This window comes from Carcharodon carcharias, chromosome 12 (assembly GCF_017639515.1).
Source record: "Carcharodon carcharias isolate sCarCar2 chromosome 12, sCarCar2.pri, whole genome shotgun sequence".
Lineage (NCBI taxonomy): Eukaryota > Metazoa > Chordata > Chondrichthyes > Lamniformes > Lamnidae > Carcharodon > Carcharodon carcharias.
The window spans coordinates 114,583,117-114,605,001 of NC_054478.1; the positions used below are offsets into that span (position 1 = coordinate 114,583,117).

General features: G+C 45.0%; 1 protein-coding gene across 1 annotated transcript in view; it reads left to right on the forward strand.

The window, feature by feature from the left end:
- LOC121284720 (protein unc-80 homolog) overlaps positions 1 to 21,885 on the forward strand; it is a 542,332-nt gene that overhangs the window by 137,652 nt on the left and 382,795 nt on the right. The window contains exons 12-13 of the mRNA XM_041200272.1: positions 3,722 to 3,990; positions 10,210 to 10,539. Coding sequence (XP_041056206.1) covers positions 3,722 to 3,990; positions 10,210 to 10,539 — 599 coding nt within the window. The remainder of the gene's footprint in view (positions 1 to 3,721; positions 3,991 to 10,209; positions 10,540 to 21,885) is intronic.

Sequence of the window (21,885 nt, forward strand, 5' to 3'; positions counted from 1 at the left end):
GGACTGCATACTGTGCTCTCAGCTCAGCATAGGCATTCTCCTAATCCACACTGCAAGGCTTGAACTATGGGGGAGATTGGTCCAAACCGGGATGATGACATTGCAAGGGTCTGTGAGCACCTCCACCAGTGACTGCTCCATGGCCAGCTATAGCAAGGAGATTGTACAACGTGCCCAGTCGTCCAACTCTTCTGCAGTCCACTAAAACTGTTGTTGCATTGCAGTGTGTGCCTGAGGATTGAAAAACAATGGAGCAGTTGGTGGCACTTTGATGCCTCTGCATTACTTGAGTGGACAGAGAAGCTAGAGACCTGAGTCCAAGCATGTCAATGTGGCTGCTCCTGAACTGTCTCAGCTGCAGAGGAATGATCACTTTATGCAAGGTTTCTCTAATGCATGGCCGCCTCACTCCCCCAATCATCACCCCCCCCCCCACCCACCCGCATGTGCTTGTGCACTACCTTCAACCACAGGTCTGACCTTGTCTCCCCCACCAACATGCCTCAACCACAGGGCACCCCTTGTGTTCCTCTCCACTCCCCGCAACACCACCGCCCTCCCCCCCACGCCACCGCCAACATGTACCTCAACCTTGAAGTCCAACAGGGCAAGCGCTCTGCAATGTTACTGTGTACTCACCTCTGAGTTCCCCTCAAAGTGCAACAGGGCAAGTGCTCACCTTTTATATGCTGTTGTGAACCACATCAGCATGCAATCACACTGCTGTGGGTGGACATTTCAGAGAGAGGGGGACAATTCCAGTGGGCTAGGCTTATAATAATATGCAGATGTATTATAATGAGGTTCCCGATGTCCGATGGCAAGAAGTGCGGTCTGCCAATGGCGGGTGGAGCAGATGATCGCAAACTGGTTTCACAACATTGTGAAACTGACTTTTGGTCTTCTCACCTTATTATTCACTCATGGCATTGAACATGCCTGTTGCCAGTGGGTACAGATGATTCCTTCCCCTATCATTGATACTGGACCATAAACCCAAGGGTAAAATAAAAGTTGTAATCCTTTAAGTGCCTGTTAGGTTTATAAACAAACAAAAAACTGCATAAAGGACATAATCTGTTATTATAGGCTCATAGAGGTTTCAGTAGTTGTTGGATCAATAAGACCATCAGCTGATCTGAAGCTTTTGATACCCAGCCAAGTATTCATAATGAAACAGCTGTCATAACAAAAGCTTCCAGCTCTATTGACGGAACAGGTAACCATTTCTCTTTTAAAGCAGAATGTCTTTCAATTAATGGGGCAGCAGACCCTTTTTTCTACCTTCAGAAGCATTTTTTAAAAAAAGTCAGACCTACCAGTCCAAATAAGCCAGAGCACAAAAACATGACAGCTGAGGACATTTTTCTTTACATTTTTTAATACATTATGATACATTCTTCATTGGAAAAGTACTGTAATGAATGTGAACAATTACACAATGCTGGTCAATGTAAGGATCAACTTACCTTTGCAGAATAGATCGCTACGATGAATCAGTGCATTAAAACACACCTACATTATAACGCTGCAACTAATAGTGCTATATGAAGGTATAAAAACATTTTACACTTATCATTCAGAATATTCCCAACTCCTCAGCAGGCTTCTTCATTTTCTTCATAAACTCTGAAACCTGGTGTACTTCCAAACCCTGCTCCACCAGATGAAAATGGTGTGCAGGAGGAGATCCTGTTTCTGTCCCCCATGGGTAACACAACCTTATGGTTGTGGGGGAGGGGTGGGTTGGGAGGGGAGGGAATGTGTGTTTTGCACACTAGCTATTCCCAACCTGCAAAAGGCCAGAGGAGAATGGCATGGGGTAGGGAATGTGGAACAAAATCGGAATCCTGCCAAAATAAAATCACAGTGGATCCATTGGCGCATGAAAAGTGACTCCTCACCCAACTGAAAATTCAGCCTTAAGAGTTAAAAATAATTGATTAAAGTCAAATAAAATCTCTGCTCTTTCTTGATATATCAGGGGTGAAATTGACCATATACTAACAGAATGAAATGGACTTGTATTAAATTAGCAGCGGATTTTTCACCTTGCCTCATCTTCTTTCCACTGTGGAATGATAGTGAATCTACAAACTCATTTCGTGCTGCTAGCGTAGGCCAATTTCAATCCCATTTCGTTCTAAGTTAAAAGCATTGGAAAATCTTCCTGCTTGTTATTGTATGTCAAGTTTCTTGTATATCAAGAGATTGCAGAGCACTGAGATTCAGAGAGATCTGGATGTCCTAGTGCATGAATCACAAAAGGTTAGTATGCAGGTTATGCAGGTAATTAGGAAAGCTAATAGAATGTTATTTATTGTGAGGGGCATTAGTCAGACCATATCTGGAGTATTGTGCACAGTATTGGTCTTCTTATTTAAAGAAAAATGTAACTTTGTTAGAAGCAGTTCAGAGAAGGTTTACTAGACTAATGCCAGGAGTGGGCAGGTTGTTTTATGAGGAAAGGATAGACAGGTTAGGCTTGTAGCCACTGGAGTTTAGAAGAGTAAGAGGCAACTTAATTGAAACCTTTAAAATCCTGAGGGGTCTTGACAGGGTGGATGTGGAGAGGATGTTTCCTCTTGTGGGAGAATCTAGAACTAGGGGTCACTGTTTAAAAATAAAGGGTCGCTCATTTATGACAGATGTGGAGGAATTTTTTCTCCAACAATTGTAAGTCTTTGGAACTCTCTTCCTCAAAAGGCGGTGGAAGCAGGGCCTTTGAATATTTTTAAGGCAGAGCTAGATAGATTCTTGATTAACTAGGGGGTGAAAGATTATTGGGGTAGACAGGAATGTGGGGTTGAGGTTACATTCAGATCAGCAATGATCTTTTTGAATGGCGGAGCAGGCTCGAGGGGCTGCATGGCCTATTCATTCTTCTAATTCGTATGTTCGTATGTATATAATGTGCAACTTGTAAGGCATTGAAGCGTCTGCATATGCCATGCTGAAAAGTGTGAATGAGGGAAAATTTAACTTAGGCTTGTTTTTGGCATACTGTGCAGCAGAAGCCAGAGCCCTGATCTGTGTCTGAAGCTGGGCCTTGGGCATTATCTGATTATTTTTGGCAAGTAATAGTCCACTTGAAATTTTCCTCTCTTATTCTTCCCGGTGCCACTGGGAAGGGATTTACTTTGAGCCAACTTCAGGATACAGTCTCGTGAAATTGGACCCTTTTACCTCACTTTCTCACCTGAGAACCAAACAAAATTAAGCCCAATATTGTCCCTGGTTTCTTTACTCAGAGACTTTGCCGGTAACTTATATTACTAATGTTATCTACTAGATAAATATTTTTAAACATCTGTAATTTGGAAAGTTCCTGAAACTGAATAGAGTATGTCCATATCTTAAACTATTTCCTGTAAGGGATCAAATTCATCATTATGAATTAATATGAAATTCAGAATTCTATGACTCAGGTAATGCCAATATTAATCTGCTTAATTGATGCAGAAGGGATAAGTATTTGTGTTGTTTCTGAGGTTCCTGATTGGACATAATGTTTACTGTAATCTACTTCTGGAAAACTAATCCAAAATTTTGGAGTAAATTTGCATGGAAAGTTTGGAATACGAGATGGCACAATTAGTGGCGTACACTGTTTGCATTGTTCCAGGAAATTATGGGTCATTATATTATATTTTAAGTCTAAAATATTAGCAAATTGAGTTAAAAGTTGTAAAATGAAATCTTTAATTTTTATATTTTGCAGTGAGATCACAGATTTCCACAATCACTGTGGCCACTTTCAACACCACAGTAGCCTCCTTCAATGTGGGATATTCAGATTTCTTCAGTGAACACATGCGAAAGCTATGTAACCAAGTGACCATACCTGAACTGACCCATGAGCCACTGGCATGTGCTAATCTGCCCCGCAGTCTGACTGACTCCTGTATAAACTACAGTAGCCTTGAGGAAACAGAAAACATGGAAGGAACTAACTATTTTATCAAGAAAAATGGGATGCTTGATCTAGGGGTAATTTTTTAAAAATAGTAAAACAGAATATAATATGACTTTGGAAAGTGCAGTGAGGTATGAAGAATTAAGTTTTCAATGATCAGTATTTCAATCATTCAGGAAAATCAAATTTAAAGAAATTATATCCACTTTCTGATTATCTGCAGTCTACTCTTATTTTTAAGTTGCTTACTTCAAATTCTCTATTGATTTGAATTGAAATCATAGAAAAAATGCCTCGTGGTCTTTTATTAAAACTACTCAATTTGAATTACTAGATAATTGTATTTTAATTAACAGAAGTAAACTTACTGAATTTTAAATAGCTTTTTTACACACAAAATCAAGCAGCTGTGGTCACTGCAGTTAAGGTAAATTAAGAGCAGGCTTCAAAGTATGTAACAGAAAATATTACAGAGGTAACAAGTATTGTGAGGTCTTATGGCACACTGATAGTGCCTCTGCCTCTGAGCCAGAAGTTCTGGGGTCAAGTCCGACTCTGAGACTTGTAGCTAAAGGAGATGTGTCATAATATGAACACATAATGTGGCCAAACGGCTGAGTATCAATTTGCAAATCCTTCCAACACACACTAGTGGCAAGTGTTAGCTATATGATGGAAAAAAAATTGGAGCCTCTACCATCATTATTCATAGCTCGAGGCTACAACATTCATGTAATGTTGTTGCAGCAACTCAGACTTGGTGGGGGGCAGCCAGACAGTCTGGATCAAATTGCTGTCAGTAGCACAGGGTTTGATCCTTGTTCTGGCTGGGGTGGATTTGGGATCTGCTTCCTTGCCTCAGTTGCAGAGGAGGTAACAGTGCTGTGGGTTGGGCCTGCCTTTGGGCAGAGAACTGAATAAGTTAAAGCATTACTATTACGTAGCTAAATGTTTTTTTGTGCAGTGCACCTATTTAATATTTTTTTTTTGTTTATATAGTACAGGGAAGTTCTAGTTGCCAGAGGAAAATTCTAGTTGCCAGATGAATTTGGTTAACTTTATGTGAACACGGTTTACAGGTTACAGATTACATTGGGTGCCCACCAGAGGATCCCAATCAGCTGCTTTGCAGAATGATGAACAAACAGTGATCATTAATGCTACAATATGATCATTATTGCAATCAGCAACAGTGCAATGAGACCTAAATAATGAAAACAAAAGGCTGCTGCTAAAATTGAACTGGAGCAAAAGATTCTCTTTTATCATCATGCAGCTGTATGTTGTTGATGATTAATATGGGGGTAATTATTTAAATTATGCTCAAGTTTTTAAACTTATTATTCATTGATGGGTTTATAGGCATCGGTGGAAAGGCCATCATTTATTGCCCATCTCCAAAGGCACCTGCAGAAGTTGTTTGTGAGCCCCCTTCTTGAACTGTGGCCGTTTTTGTACAGTAAAGGTACTCTTGCTGTACTATTGCTGTTAGATAGGAGCTTCCAAGATTTTGATCCATCGATGATGAAGGAATGATAATACCTTTCAAGGCCAGAATGGCGTGTGACTTGGAGGAGAACTTGAAGTTGCTGGTGTTGCCAAGCGCCTGATGGCATTCTCCTTCTACATAATTTAAGTCGAAGATATAGGAAGTGCTGTTGAAGAAGAATAGGGCATTGCTGGAACCCATCTTGTACATTGTACACATTGCAGCCACGTTCGCTCGTGTTAGAGGGAATGAATGATTAAGGTAGCCTACAGGGTGCTGATCAAACTTTTTTGAGGAGAGTATTCCGTCACACTCCTGACTTGTGCCTTGTAGGCAGTGGAAAGGCATTATGGAGTCATGAGGTGAGTCACTCAACATAGAATAGCCAAGAGGAACACAGTTAACGTTTCGAGTCCATATGACTCTTCAACAGAACTGTAAAAATACGGACTCGAAACATTAACTGTGTTCCTCTCCGCAGATGCTGCCAGACCTGATGGGTTTTTCCAGGTATTTTTGTTTTTGTTTTGGATTTCCAGCATCCGCAGTTTTTTGCTTTTAGAATAGCCAAGGCCTGATTTTCACAGTCCCGATTGCGAGCAAATGAAGGCAGGACCCAAAAAAAGAGCGTTGAGTGGGGTGGCAGGAAGAACTGCCTCCATTCCTGCCCTCGTCTATTTTCATGATGGCAGGGGAGGTAGCAGGCCCAGAACCCACTCACTCATATGAAGGAGGCAATTATTGTGGCCTCATTGAAAGCCCATCTCAGGTCAGTTTTTTAATTTTCATGAAGGCAGCTGGACTTTAGCAGCTGCTGGGTTTTACACCAGCTGCATGAAGGCATGAACCATGGATTGGAGGCGGGAAGAGTTTGAAAGGTAAGTAAAATGGTTTTGCCTCTTTTACAGTTCATCGTGAAATACTGAAGCTTGAATTGTATCTTTGTTCAGTAAAGTGAGTTTTGACAGTGCTGTGATTGGAAGATACAAACAATGTTGCCAGATACGTTTGCCAGATTGTTACTTCTGCCAACTGAGAAGCTGCCAAGTAAAAGGTCAACATTATAAATGTGGAAAAGTCTTCAGATGAACTAAAAAGTTCAGCTGATAGATAAAAAGGTAGTGTATAGCCCAAGCTACTGAAAGGATAGTCTAGTATGATAACCAAGAGTAAATATATCATCTTTTCCCATTTTTTTTATGGATTCCACCTGGGCATCTATTTAGGTAGCAATTCCGAGGTCAGTTTGTTCCCTTAAGGAATCTTATGGGCTCTTGGCTGCAATCCAACTGCCTAATCCTGCCACAAGTACTTCATATTGTTTATACAGCTGCCCTGAAGAGTCTATTGTTTATTCAGAGAGACTTATGGTCTATTGGCTGTCAACTGTTATAATCAGGCTTGTTCATAAAGTGGATAATGGGTGAAGGTGGTGAGGAGATTGGGTGGGGAGAAGTTGTTTAAAGTGTCAGGAGGTTCAAAGGTGTATAGATAAGCTGCTGAAGTAGCAGGCTGAGGCTTATTGGAATGGAGGCTTTTAACCTGCCTGACTTGGGCTTGGCCCAGCTTGAGGCCACTTCACACACCAGAAGATCCCTCCTTCCAGCGGTCTCAAGACTGAGGCAGGATCATGATTATGAAATCATGGGAGGTGGCGGTGTTATGGTATTGTCAGTAGACTGGTATTCTAGAGACCCACGGCAATACTCAGGGGACCTGGGTTCAAATCCCACCATGGCAGATGGTGAAATTTGAATTCAGTAAAAATCTAGAATTGAAAGTCTGATGATGACCTTGAAACCACTGCCAATTGGCAGTGTAAAAACCCAATTGGTTCACTAATGTCTTTTAGGGAAGGAAATCTGTTGTCCTTACCTGGTCCAGACTCACAGCAAAGGCTCTTAAAATGCCCTCTGAACAAGGGCAATTAGGGATGGGCAATAAATGCTGGCCCAGGCAATGATTTCCACATCCCATGAAGGAATAAAAATTAGTCCTACTTCCTGATTCCCCTGCCTCCGACATGAAAATCCAACTGTCCCCACAACGGTCTCTGACCTGCTTTTGTATCTGCAATATTTATGTGGCTGGCCCAGTTAATTTTCTGGTCAATGGGACCCCAGGATAATGATGACAAGGGCATTGTATGTTGGTGATCCCATTGAGTGTCAAAGGAAGGTGGTTGGACTTTCTCTTGTTGATGTTGGTCATTGCCTGGCACTTGTGTGACACAAATGTTACAATTTATCAGCCCAGATCTGGATATCATCGCAGGTCTTGCTACATGCAGGTGGCATGGATTGCTTCATTTTCTGAGGAACTGTGAATGGAACTGAAAATAATACAATTATTAGCAAACATACATACTTCAGATATTATGATAGAGGGAAAGTTATTGATTAAGCAGCTGAAGATGTTTGGGTGTAGGCCAATGCACTGAAAACTCTTGCCGAGATGTCCTGGGGCTGAGATTTTTGGCCTCTAACAACCACAACAATCTTCCTTTGTGCTAGGTATGACTGCAACCAGTGAAGGACTGCTTGGTGTCAGGGGTGTGGGGGGTGCAGGAGACTGGATTTCCCACAGCTTGCTTGGTTTCTGAATCAAAGCTCCTGTGCCAATACCTGTAGCCATCCCCAATGCTTACACATGTTATCATTAAGCCACAATGGCTTTCTATGTTCTATTGTTTTTTAGCTGTGTGTCAATATCATGACATTTCTCTAAAAGGTCTCTTTGAAAGGTTTCGATTGGCGTTGAAGTTATGACTAGCTCCATTATCCATTCCGACGGTTCAGCTTCTGAAAAACCACAGTCCCTGCCCTTATCATGGTGATGAACTGATAGATTGATTCTTATGGCTGTTGTGTGTGAGCCAACAGCTCCAATTGGTGTATTCTGAAGTTCACCGTCCAGTATGTTCCACAGCTTAACAGTGTCCTTCTGATCCTCCTCAGACAGGCCCGAAGTATTGACTCTATTTGAGCACTTGTTTCTAATGGCTATCTTTATTTTCACTGCTTGTTTATCCAGCTCTGTGATGGATAGATCTAAAAAGCATATTTCCATTTTTTATTTAAAAAGCCTAAATTCAGATAGGACACCTGTGGCAACCAATTCATTCCTTCACAAACTCTTGTGCTTCACAGGAGTTTTAGAATCTCTCCACTGAGATATTCAAAAATGCAACTGCTTTTTTAAAATTTCCTGTTTTTGTTGCCTGTAGCCAGTGGTGCTGCTTCCCCGTTTCACATACTTTTCATCTTTAGCCCTGTCCACAAAGTGGTTTTGTGTGGGAATGGGACCCAAGGTTGCCTCAGTGGCTCCACAGCTTTTCATCTCAACTCAAGACCAGTGTGACCCTGAATTGTCTTGATGCTCACACTCACCACCGATCCACCTACCCCTGAAATGAGGCACTCAATGTTTTGCTCGAGTAATGTTTGTGGAGGGGCTCTGCATCCTGGTACATACAGCCCCTGCTTTTGCTGCAGACAGCCTGTATTGTACCAAATATTATCTGTGGCTCCTCCTCTGGTCTTCAAACATAGGCTGCTGCCAACATGTTGTCTTTCTTGTTTTTTTCATATAAACTCACCAATCATTCATGCAGGATTGGTAGTAGATTCTTTTATTTAAAGACTAGTACTAATATATGCAAGTTACAGAGAGCTCAGCAAATGGGCTGAACCTAGAGATTCAACACACACACACTATTGGTCACCTTTTGTTTTACATCCTGGTTCATTGATGACATGCTTACACTATTTTCATATTCTCTTAAAGCAGTATCGTAATGATTGCCCTTGAGAAAATGAGTGATAGCATGCATTTGAGCACCATTGTCCAAAAGCACTATAGCGGAAGACACTAATTTGATTTCCCAAACTGCTGAGATCGTAGTTATAGTTCCTGGGAATTGAGATTGTAAGTAGACTGTTCACTGAATAACTTTAGTGCGCATCTCAGACTGTTTTGAACTTTGTTGGAGGAGATACATGTATTATGAAGTACAAGTGAATTGGAACAAAAATAAAGGCCAGTATTTTACGCACCCACATCCACCTCTGGAGTGGGCTAGCAGGCAGTAGGTGGGTAAAATTGGTGGGATGGCTGGAGGTGTTGTGCCCATCACCTCCTGCTTCCACTGGTATTTTACCAGCAGCAGTATAAGTGCGAGGCTGCCCGCCCATCCTTGAGCTACTTGAGGCTCTTAAGTGCAGATGCCCACTCCACATGGCAAGACTACCAGGTAAACCCTAATGGCCTGGCTACACATTCGGTGTCCTTCTTGTTTGGGCAACCTGTACCCCAACAGCTGGCCCACCTCGAGTGGGCTTCGAAATGTGTCTACTTATGCCTGTGTGTCTAAGATAATGAACACCTTCTCAAATTAGCGCAATCTCATAATTTCAAACTAGGAATGTGATGGGTTTTGTGGACTCTGTCAGATCTGGGCAAACTGAAACTTGAATCAGCAGAAAACGAACACAAGAGTCTTTTCTCACTTGTGTTTTAAATTCCCTACTCTTTTGCATTGTTTTGGGCTTATTGCATTGAAATCTGGGTGCACAATTAGTGGAACTGACCAAAACACCTATCCCCAGATCTCTCTTTTGCTTTGTTTTTAATGCAGAGCTGTATTAATAGGGCCAAATGTAGATTAGTCAAAGGACCGTTGTCAATATTTATTCTGACCTTTTTGCTTTTAAATTAGGATCTTTACAAAATTTAACTACTCACCTGTGTACTGAAACAATGCTTGCTACTGTACTTGTAAATGTACTTTTTTTTAACATTTTAGGTAATTCTAAAAGCTTTGTTTGTGGTGCTTAATCATGATATCAGTTCTCGTATATGTGATGTGGGGCTGAACATCATTGACTGCCTACTGCAACTGGAGGTGGTTCCATCAGTGGATAAGAATTACAAAATTGAAGAAAATAAGGAGAATAATATGGATGAGAAATGGCAGAAAGAAGCGGTCACCCAGCGAGGAGCACCAGGAGGATCATCTAGTGCATTTGGAGTTGCACCAGAGGATGGAAATGGAAGTGCAGGTGGAGGCGGAGATGGTGGAGGAGGTGGAGGTGGAGGAGATGATGGAGATAAAAAGAGCAAAGAGCAGGAGCAGGTTTGTTGCTGTTTTCTACAGTTAGCTTTCAAAGGTTGCAAATTGTGTGAAATATAACACTTTTTTTCAATAAGCTAATCAGTGCATTAAACAGAGAGCGGCTAGGGTTTTAATTTTTTAAGTGTGCCTTCATATGTACAAATGATATGCAAAGTGAGAAGAACATTTCTTTGGAATAGTTCTTGTTTAAGGAGCTTAATTTGAAGAAACTACACTGTTCAATGCATATGTTAATTAAAGCAGCAGCATCACATTAAGAAAAACATAAATAGGAGCAGGAGTAGGCCATTCGGCCCCTCAAGCCTGTCCTGCCATTCAATAAGATCATGACTGATCTGCCCCAGGCCTCAACTTCTCTTTGGTGCCAGCTCCTCATAGCACTCAACTCCCCAATATTTCAAAAATCTATCTACCTCCTCCTTAAATACTTTAAGTGGTCTAGCCTCCACAACTCTCTGGGGTAGAGAATTCCAGACATTCACTACCCTTTGAGAGAAGAAATTCCTTTGCATCTCAGGTTTAAATTAGTGGCCCCTTATTTTATAACTGTGTCCCCTAGTTTGAGATTCCCCCATTAGTGGAAACATCTTCTCAACATCTACCCTGTCAAGCCCCCTCAGAATATTGTACATTTCATAAGGTCACCCCTCATTCTTCTAAGCGCTAATGCATAAAGGCATAAACTGTTTAGCCATTCTTGACACGTCAACCCCTTCATCCCAGGAATTAGCCTAGTGAATCTCTTTTGAACTGCCCCTAATGCCAGTATATCCTTTCTTAAATACGGGGACCAAAACTGTACACAGTACTCCAGGTGCGGCCTCACCAACACCCTGTACAGTTGTAACAAGACTTCCCTATTTTTAAACTCCAACCCACTAGCAATACAGGCCAAAATTCCATTTGCCTTCTTAATTACTTGCTGCACCTGCATGCTAATTTTTTGTGTTTCATGTACTAGAACACCCAGATTCCTCTATGCTGCACTTTTTGGAGTCTCTCTCCATTTAGGTAATAGTCTGCTTTTAGATTCTTCCTACTAAAGTGCATGACGTCACACTTTGCTACATTAAACTCCAACTGCCAAGTTTTTGCCCACTCACTCAACCTACTTATATCCCCTTGCAGATTCCTTATGTCCTCATCACAACATGCCCTCCCACCTATTTTTGTATCGTCAGAAAATTTGGATACATTACACTCTGCCCCCTCCTCCAAGTCATTAATATAGATAGTAAATAATTGATGCCCTAGGACTGATCCTTGTGGCACTCCACTAGTTATGTCTTTCCAACCTGAAAAAGACTCATTAGTTCCAACACTGCCTTCTGTGTGTGAACCAATCGTCAGTCTGTGCTAATATATTACCTCCAATACCATGAGCTCATATCTTGTGCAATAATATGTGGCATATTATCGAATGCCTTCTAGAAATCCAAATAAACTACATCTACCAGTTCTCCTTTATCAACTCTGCTTGTTATATCCTCAAAGAACTGTGGCAAATTTGTCAAACATGATTCCCCTTTCACAGAACCGTGTTGACTCTGTTTGATTGCATTAAGCTTTTCTAAATGTCCTGTTATTTCTTCCTTAATAATGGACTCTAGCATTTTCCCAACAACAGATGTTAGGCTGACTGGCCTATAGTTTCCTGCATTTTGTCTCCTTCTCTTCTTGAACCGGGGGGGTCACATTAATGGTTTTCCAATCCACTAGGACCCTCCTGGAATCCAGAGAGTTTTGGAATATTTTGACCAATGCCTCCACTATCTCTGCAACCACTTCCTGTAAGATCCTTGGATGCAGGCCATCAGGTCCTGGTGACTTGTCTACCTTTATTCCCATTACTTTGTCAAATACTTTGTCCCTCGTGATAGAGACTGTTACAAGATCTTTGTTTCCATTAGCTCCTTGCATACCTGATATCTTTGGGATGTTTATAATGTCCTCCACCGTGAAAACCGATGCAAAATATTGGTTTAAATTATCTGCCAATTCCCTGTTCCCCTTTATCAATTCTCCAGTCGCATCCTCCACGGGTACCCTGTTCACTTTAGCCACTTTCTTTTTATGTACCTATAGAAGCTCTTGCTGTTTGTTTTTATAATTCTTGCCAATTTACTTTCATAATCAATTTTCTCCCTCTTTATTAGCTTTTTAGTCATTTGCTGCTGGTTCCTAAAAAATTCCCAATCCTCTGGCCTGCCACTACTTTTTGCTGCTTCGTATGGCTTAGTTTTTGATTGGATACTATCGTTGACCACCTTTGTTAATCATGGGTGGTTCATCCTTCTCATCGAGTCCTTTTTTTTGACCTAGATAAATTTTTGCTGAACATTATGAAATATCTGCTTAAATGTCCACCACTGCTCATCCACTGACCTTCCCCTTAGTCTATTTTCCCAGCCTGCTTTAGACAACTCTTCTTCATACCTCTGTAATTGTCCATATTTAAGTTGAGAACACTGGTTTGAGACCCACGTTGCTCGTCCTCAAACTGAATTTAAAATTCTACCATGTTGTGATCACTACCCCCTAGAGGATCCTTAACTATGATATCTCTTCTTAATCCCACCTCATTACACACTACTGGATCTAAAATAGCCTGTTTCCGGGTAGGTTCTGCATTGTATTGCTCTAAGAAACAATCCCTGATACACCCTACAAATTCGTTTTCCATGTTATCCCTGCCAATCTGATTGTTCAGTCAAAATGCAGATTAAAATCACCCACGAAAATCGTTATGCCCTTCTTACACACCTCCGTTATTTCCCAACTTATACATTGTCTTACAGTGAGGTGACTCCCGCCTCTGACTTCTTCCTCTTGCTATTCCTTATTTCCACCTAAACTGATTCCACAGTCTCCAACTCCAACCATCCTTAAAAACATGAGGGCATTTAAGGAGGAATAACCTCTAGTTTCATAAACCTAATTCCTTTCATAATGTATGTACAAAATACTCCATCATGTACTTCATCCAACCTCTTTAATCTCCTAGAAAAAATGCTGAAAGATTTCTCCCTTTCCTTCATGGAACTTTCTAGAATAACCTTGCATTCTGCATCCTTGGTTGTCCCCTTTGGTGTGATACGTCCATGCTCCTAGCAGCACAGGAACCATGGTTCACATCAATATTTGATTTTCTCAGATCGTATTCATTCTTATAACATACACCAGATATTGGGTGGAATTTTCTGAGCCCGCTGATGGTGGGCGTGATACGTGGTGTGCATGAAAAATATGGGGTGACCTGCTTCACGACAGCATGATGGCAGGTTGCGAATGTTCGCTCAGCCTACCAACAGCAGGCCGCGTTTCCTGCCATCGGTCGGCGGGGAGCTAATTGTAATACACCAGCATATGATTAAAAGGCCACCCCGCCAGTCTCTTGTTACCCCGCCATCTCGTCTGTCCATGTCGGCGAGAAAGTATTTCACAAAGATGACAGACACTTGGCGGCCTTCACTTTGGGGGGACTGAGGTGAGTGAGCAGCAGCATTCCCCGCAGCTCGCCTGTTGTTTACAGGTGTCAGGGGTGCCGGAGGGCAGGGGCAATTGATGCCTGGTCCCGTAAGCGACTGCTGGGGTTGGGATGTCCGGGGACAAGTGCTGGCCAGCCTTGGAGATGACTGCTGAGAAGGGGCAGCATCCAGGGGCAAGTGCTGGCCAGCCTCAGAGGCGACCGGTGTAGGTGAGTTGGGGGGTGGGTGTAAGTGCTGCCCTGGCGCTGCATCCCGCCCACAGGCAATCAAGGTGGGTTTCAGAGTAAGCCAAGCATCAGGGACACCTATATAAACTGACCATGCCTCAAATTGAGACAGATCAGGTGCAGCCACAGTGATATGATTGGGGTCAGGGTCCTAGCCTGTCCACCCATGCAAGCAACACAGTGGCACCAAAGGGCCACCAAGCACTCCATGCATTACCCTCCTGCCCCCCCCCCCCCCCACCCCCTTGCACAGACTTCGACTCTACCATCACTTTATTGGACCGCGGAGCAGTTGGACTGCACATGTTGTACAATCTCCTCGCCAACACTGGCCATGTAGCAGTCACTGCTGGAGGTGCTCACAGCCCCTTGCAATCTTAGCATCCTGGTTGGGACCAGTGTCTCCCATGTCACAGGTTGACAGGGCAGCGATGCAGCGCACTCATCTCTGACCATCCGAGGGGTGACCAGCATTCTCCGGGAAGCATTAAGGGGCAGTCATACAGGCCAAGTACAATCACGATAACCAGGTCTCTCTCTCTTTCATGCCACAAGAGGACCACATCAGGATCATGGATCCTGGTGACCTAGCTGTATGCCTGATGGCCTACAGAGACCATAGAAGATGGAGGAGAGAGTGACTGAGGCTCCTGGCTGCGCAAAGGCAAGAGCAGCACCCTCATGAAGAAGGGGCAGCAAGGGCTCCCGCTCACGCTGCCCAGAAGTGATAGCGAGCCGTGATTGGTCAACACGTAACGACACCCAGGGTCAATAGACGCCGCCTGCCATTCCTGCAGATGACTGGGAACCAGCGTCACCAATGACTGCACATGTCTAGGGACTTGGTGGCTCACATCTGCCACTTTCTGCAGGACTTGGCACCAAGGGGACATGGAGGGCATCCACTGCCAGTGGCTCCTTTCAGGGCTCCACAGGTGACCTCTGTGGGATTTCACAATCTGCCACCCACAAATGCAGCCATGAGGTCATGGATGCCATCTTCTCCATGGCACACAACTTTGTGCATTTTGCCTGGGACCGGGACAGCCAGGATGCAAGGGCCATTGGATTTGCCTGGATCTTGGGATTCCCACTAGTACAGGCTGTGATTGATTACACTCCTGTGGCGCTACACTCAGTGGACTTCATCACCAGCGAGGGCTTCCACTCATTGAACATGCAGCTGATATGCAACCATCTCCTGCAGATGTGTACACGGTTTCCAGGGAGTATGCACGACACCCTCATCCTCAGTCACTTGCAGATCCCTGCAGTCTTCCAGGGACCAAAGAGGCTACAGGGTTGGCTCCTTGGGGACAAAGGCTACCTGCGGAGGCTGTGGTTGATGACACCTGTGCACTGGCCTCAGGCAGTAGCAGAGCGACGCCATAATGAGGATCATGCAGCAGCTCACAAATTGGTGCAGCAGACTATCGGGATGTTGAAGATAAGGTTCCAGGGACTGGACTGGTCTGGTGGAGCCCTGCAATTCAGTCCACAGCGTCCATCGTCATCGCCTGCTGCACCCGTTACAACCTGGCACTGCAATGGGGTGAGGAACTGGCTGAGGAGGAGATGGAGGAGCCGGAATTCTCCTCAAATGAGGAGGACACTGACGGAGATGAAGGTGAGGGGGTCCGCGGTGGTGACGATGAAGGGGATGAGGCAGGCACGCTCGGGAGGCCCTCATAGCTGCCAGATTTGTGGAGGATGATGACGACATGCAATGAGGTGTCCCCATAGATCCTCACATCGCAGTTGTGAATATTTGACTCCAGTCTGGCTTATGGCAGCGCCAATACCATTTGTGAGAATGCTCCTGTCATGGAGATGCAGTGGAGGCAGTAATAGTCACTCAATTGCAGGTGGATGATGACAATATGCAGTGAGGACCATCCATAGACCTTCACATGGCATCTGAGAATGTCTGACTCCTGTCTGCCCGAGGGCAGCTCACCTGCGCTCCATGATCAGGGCCATCTTAGAGATGCAGCCATAAATCTTTAGATGCACCTGATGCTGTGTCCGCCTTCAGCATCTCAGCCCTTCAGGAGCTGGTGCACAGCATCACTGGTCGTAGATGTTGGTGTGATGGGGGCCAGCCCCACCTTAAAGGTGCTGACAGCGTACAGAGAAAATGAGAGAGCTCTGTAGCGCCAGCCCACTACATTCTGGCAACAATGACCAGCACTGCCGAGGTGTAGACATCAGTAATCTTTCCAGGGAATGAGAGGCTGGACCATCACTGTGGTGTGAAGGCTGCACAGAGCACAGGGAAGAGGCCCTGGAGTGAGACACCTGCCTTTTATCTTGTGCAGAAAGGTTTCACATCTGAGTGACAAGAACACTACTGATCAGAACAAGGAGCCACAGGCAGGGAGGCGTTCTGAGGAGTTTATTGACAATAGTGAACAGTATGTACAGGTGATCAGCACTCATGCCCAAGCTGTGCAACTACCTTTACTTAACTTTTCTAACCCTGCCGCTGCATCCCCGGACATCTACAGCAGAGCTGGAGGCAGCCTGCTGACAGCGACGCCCTGTCAGTGATGACTTTGGCGGGCATTCTCTGGAGGGCCGAGACTTGGTGGGCCCTGGCCTGCTTTTGGGGTCCTGCTGTGTGGCAGTAGCACCCTCCTCGGCCTGTGAAGCTGGAGCTGTGGAGGTCACAGGAAGATAGGATTCGGATGGGCCGGTCACTCCCAGAGTCACCTGGGTGGATGGTCCTGGAGTGTGCACCTGCTGATCCCCCATCCTATGGGCACCCGAGGCCCCTGGCTGACTCCGTGAGTGGAAGGGGTAGCTGGAGTGAGATCGAGCTGCCCAGCACCCCTCTCGCGTACACACTTTTGGAGACCAACTATGGCATCAGTGATGGAGTTAAGCCCACGCAGCAGTTCAGGAGTGACATCCTGGACCAAGGTCTCCATGGAGGCTGCCATCCTGCCAGTATTGACCTCAGTGTGTTGCAATGCCGGCGCTATCACCTCAGCCTGAAGATAGATGGACGGACTCCTCCATCATGCCTTGCAATCTGAGGAGTGCAGCGGACATCCCTTCCTGATGTTCCCAAGCTTGCCTTTGCACCTCCGGCAACTGTGAGATAACTGAATCCAGAGACCATAAGGCATAGGAGCAGAAATTAGGCTAATCGGCCCATCGAGTCTGCTCCGCCATTCAATCATGACTGATAAGTTTCTCAAACCCATTCTCCCGCCTTCTCCCCATAACCTTTGATCCCCTTACCAATCAAGAACCTATCTATCTCGGTCTTAAATACACTCAATGACCTGGCCTCCACAGCCTTCTGTGGCAATGAATTCCATAGATTCACCACTCTCTAGCTAAAGAAGTTTCTCCTCATCTCTGTTCTAAAAGGTCTTCCCTTTACTCTGAGGCTGTGTCCTCGGGTCTTAGTCTCTCCTACTAATGGAAACATCTTCCCCACGTCCACTCTGTCCAGGCCTTTCAGTATTCTGTAAGTTTCAGTCAGATCCCCCCTCATCCTTCTAAACTCCATCGAGTATAGACCCAGAGTCCTCAAACGTTCCTCACATGTTAAGCCTTTCATTCCTGGAATCATTCTCGTGAACCTCCTCTGGACCCTCTCCAGGGCCAGCACATCCTTCCTGAGATACAGGGCCCAGAATTGCTCACAATATTCAAAATGTGATCTCACCAGAGCCTTTTAAAGCCTCAGCAGCACATCCCTGCTTTTGTATTCTAGTCCCCTCGAAATAAATGCCAACATTGCATTTGCCTTCCTAACTACCGACTCAACCTGCAAGTTAACCTTAAGAGAATCCTGGACTAGGACTCCCAAGTCCCTTTGCACTCCAGATTTCTGAATTCTCTCCCCATTTAGAAAATAGTCTATGCCTCTATTCTTGCTACTAAAGTGCATGACTTCACACTTCCCCACATTATATTCCATCTGCTATTTCTTTGCCCATTCTCCTAACCTGTCTAAATCCTTCTGCAGCCTCCCCGCCTCCTCAATACTACCTGTCCCTCCACCTATCTTTGTATCATCTGCAAATTTAGCCAGGATGCCCTCAGTTCCTTCATCTAGATCATTAATGTATAAAGTGAAAAGTTGTCCCAACACTGACCCCTGCGGAACTCCACTAGTCACCGGCCACCATCCTGAGAAGGAGCCCCTTATCCCCACTCTCTGCCTGCTGCCAGACAGCCAATCTTCTATCCATGCTAGTACCTTGCCTGTAACACCATGGGCTCTTATCTTACTGAGCAGCCTCCTGTGCGGCACCTTGTCAAAGGCCTTCTGGAAGTCCAAGTAGATAACATCCATTGGCTTTCCTTTGTCTAACCTACTCGTTACCTCCTCAAAGAATTCAGAGGCTCATCATCGGACTCAAACTCAGCAACATTCTGCCCTCCGGCAGTCCTATGAGTGCCGGGGACCTGGGAAGTCCCTGCCTCCGTCTGCTATGGATCAGAACGTGCAATGTGCTCACCAGATTGCAATCCTGAGGCTGCTCTAAAGCTAGGCCCCACCGAAGTGTGTGTCTGCACTGGTGGAGGGTGTGGGTGAGCACTGTGATGGGACTTCAGGGAGGGTGCCTCCAGATTCCTTTTCTGAGGTTTCTTCGGGGCTTGATTGGAGGCCCTGGGTCATGGACTTTGTTAGCTATTTGGCAGATGTGCCTGCGAAAGCAAGGACAGATAATTAGTGCATGGCATTGGCCTGTGAAAGAGGACATATCACTCACGGCATGGTTGTCAGATGGATGTTGCACTGCTGGATCCTCACTTGATAGAGCAGCACCGAACTCACCGTCAGCACAGGACAGGTCCCGGTCATCACCGGCCCGCTGGACGGTTTTGTTTTCGAATTCTGTCAGAACTTTGATCTCCAACATCCCTCCTCCTACCTGCAACCTTTCCCTCCTGTTGTTAGCCAGTTTATCCTGCATGGATAGAGATGGGGAAAGTGTATCAGGATGCCTGCCAGGCCAGATGATAAGTAAGGACTCCATCCCATTCTCTCAGTTCCTTCGCCTCCGTCGCATCTGTTCCGATGATGCTACCTTCAAAAACAGTTCCTCTGACATGTCCTCCTTCTTCCTTAACCGAGGTTTTCCACCCACTATCGTTGACAGGGCTCTCAACCGTGTCCGGCCCATCTCCCGCGCATCCGCCCTCACGCCTTCTCCTCCCTCCCAGAAACATGATAGTGTTCCCCTTGTCCTCACTTATCACCCCACCAGCCTCCGCATTCAAAGGATCATCCTCCGCCATTTCCGCCAACTCCAGCATGATGCCACTACCAAACACATCTTCCCTTCGCTCCCACTGTCAGCATTCCGTAGGGATCGTTCCCTCCGGGACACCCTCGTCCACTCCTCCATCACCCCCTACTCCCCAACCCCCACCTATGGCACCACCCCATGCCCACGCAAAAGATGTAACACCTGCCCCTTCACTTCCACTCTCCTCACCGTCCAAGGGCCCAAACACTCCTTTCAAGTGAAGCAACATTTCACTTGCATTTCCCCCAATTTAGTCTACTGCATTCGTTGCTCCCAATGCAGTCTCCTCTACATTGGAGAGACCAAACGTAAACTGGGTGACCGCTTTGCAGAACACCTGTGGTCTGTCCGCAAGAATGACCCAAACCTCCCTGTCGCTTGCCATTTCAACATTCCACCCTGCTCTCTTGCCCACATGTCTGTCCTTGGCTTGCTGCATTGTTCCAGTGAAGCCCAACGCAAACTGGAGGAACAACACCTCATCTTCCGACTAGGCACTTTACAGCCTTCCGGACTGAATATTGAATTCAACAACTTTAGGTCTTGACCTCCCCCCTTCATCCCCACCCCCTTTCTGTTTCTTCCCCCTTCCTTTTGTTTTTTTCCAATAAATTATATAGATTTTTCTTTTTCCCACCTATTTCCATTATTTTAAAATATTTTAAAATCTTATATGCTCCCCCCACCCCCACTAGAGCTATACCTTGAGTGCCCTACCATCCATTCTTAATTAGCACATTCGTTTAGATAATATCACCAACTTCGACACCTATGTGTTCTTTTGTTCTGCTGTCTGTGACATCTTTTGATGATCTGCTTCTATCACTGCTTTTGCCTACAACCACACCACCCCCCCCCACCACCTTAAACCAGCTTATATTTCACCCCTTCCTGGGATTCGCCTAGTTCTGTCGAAGGATCATGAGGACTCGAAACGTCAACTTTTTTCTTCTCCGCCGATGCTGCCAGACCTACTGAGTTTTTCCAGGTAATTCTGTTTTTGTTTTGTATTTCCAGCATCCGCAGTTTTTTGTTTTTTGTTTTTATCTCAGATGATAATTATGCCTGGCATGTGTGGGTGGTGAGTGGTCCCATGGACAGGATGAGGACAATGACGGTGTGTGCGAAAGAGTGAATGGTGATGTCCCTTGCACTGGCAGAGTGAGGGCCCTGTGGATGTGTGAATGTTTTGTAAGTGTGTGAGTTGAGAGTGATGAAAAGAGTGACTTACCCTGGCAGAATGAAGGAGATCATTCATCCTTTTGCGGCAATAGGTGGCTGTCCTCCTCTGCAGGTTCCACCACCTGCCAAGCCGGGTTGGTGACATTGCTACCCATCCTGCGGCCAGAGCGGGGTGTAGAGCACATCCTGGCGGCCTCCACAGCATCCAGCAGTCGCTCGAGGGACCCGTTGTTGAAGTGAGGGGCTGTAATCTTTTATCCTTTGCCGGTCATGCTTCCCGGGCAGCAGTGGTGAGCTGGTGGCGATGAGCACTTTACTGGCAGCTGCCTTTTAAAGATGTCGGCTGGCATGATGCAACAGCGGGGCAATGGCAGGTGGGTGAATGACAGCCCACCTGCCATGGAATTGGTGTGTTTTGCGGGAGTGAATAAATAAAGGGTTGGGCTCAGGACGATACGGCGTGAAAACCCGTCAATTTCGTCTGTGGGTAGGACTCCATTTTACCCGCCCGCTACAGCACTTAGTACAGTTCTGGGAGAATCCCGCCCATACATTCAGTTCTTAAATGAAAAATGTTCAAGACATAAAATTACAGATTTATGTTGGGAGTCTGTTCCATCTATCCCTAATTCAATCTAAAAGAGGAATTCTTCAACTCTGAAATCTTGCTTGTGGCTGATTAGTTTTATTCTCATACTTGGTAAACTTTTGCACACATCTAGGTTAGAAAATCTACTGAAACCTATGTTATGCAGTCCTCTAAAATTAGTGCAAAGAGGGATTTAATTTCTATATAGGTTGGAAATGTTTTATAGAATTCTAAATATTCTTAGACTGGAACTTGCTGCTCCTGCCAGTGGTGGGAATTGTGATGAGCAGGGGCACTAAATTTAGTGTGGTAGAAAAAGTCGGTTTCCTGCCAGCAGGAAATTGGTTTGGAATATTTTTCTCCTGACTTTGATGGTGGGTTAAAAGTGGGTTGAGATTCCCGCTGAGCTACATTGGGAACACATTTGCATTCATTTGCATCTTATGAATGCTCATTAAAAGATCAACTCGCCAGAATAATGTTCCCCTCCAAATTAAGTACCCCACCAGAGGGTATTTAGAACAGCCTATTTCACAGCTCTAAATAAGTGGCACGCACTTGGCGAGCTTCAGCTCATTCATGGTTTG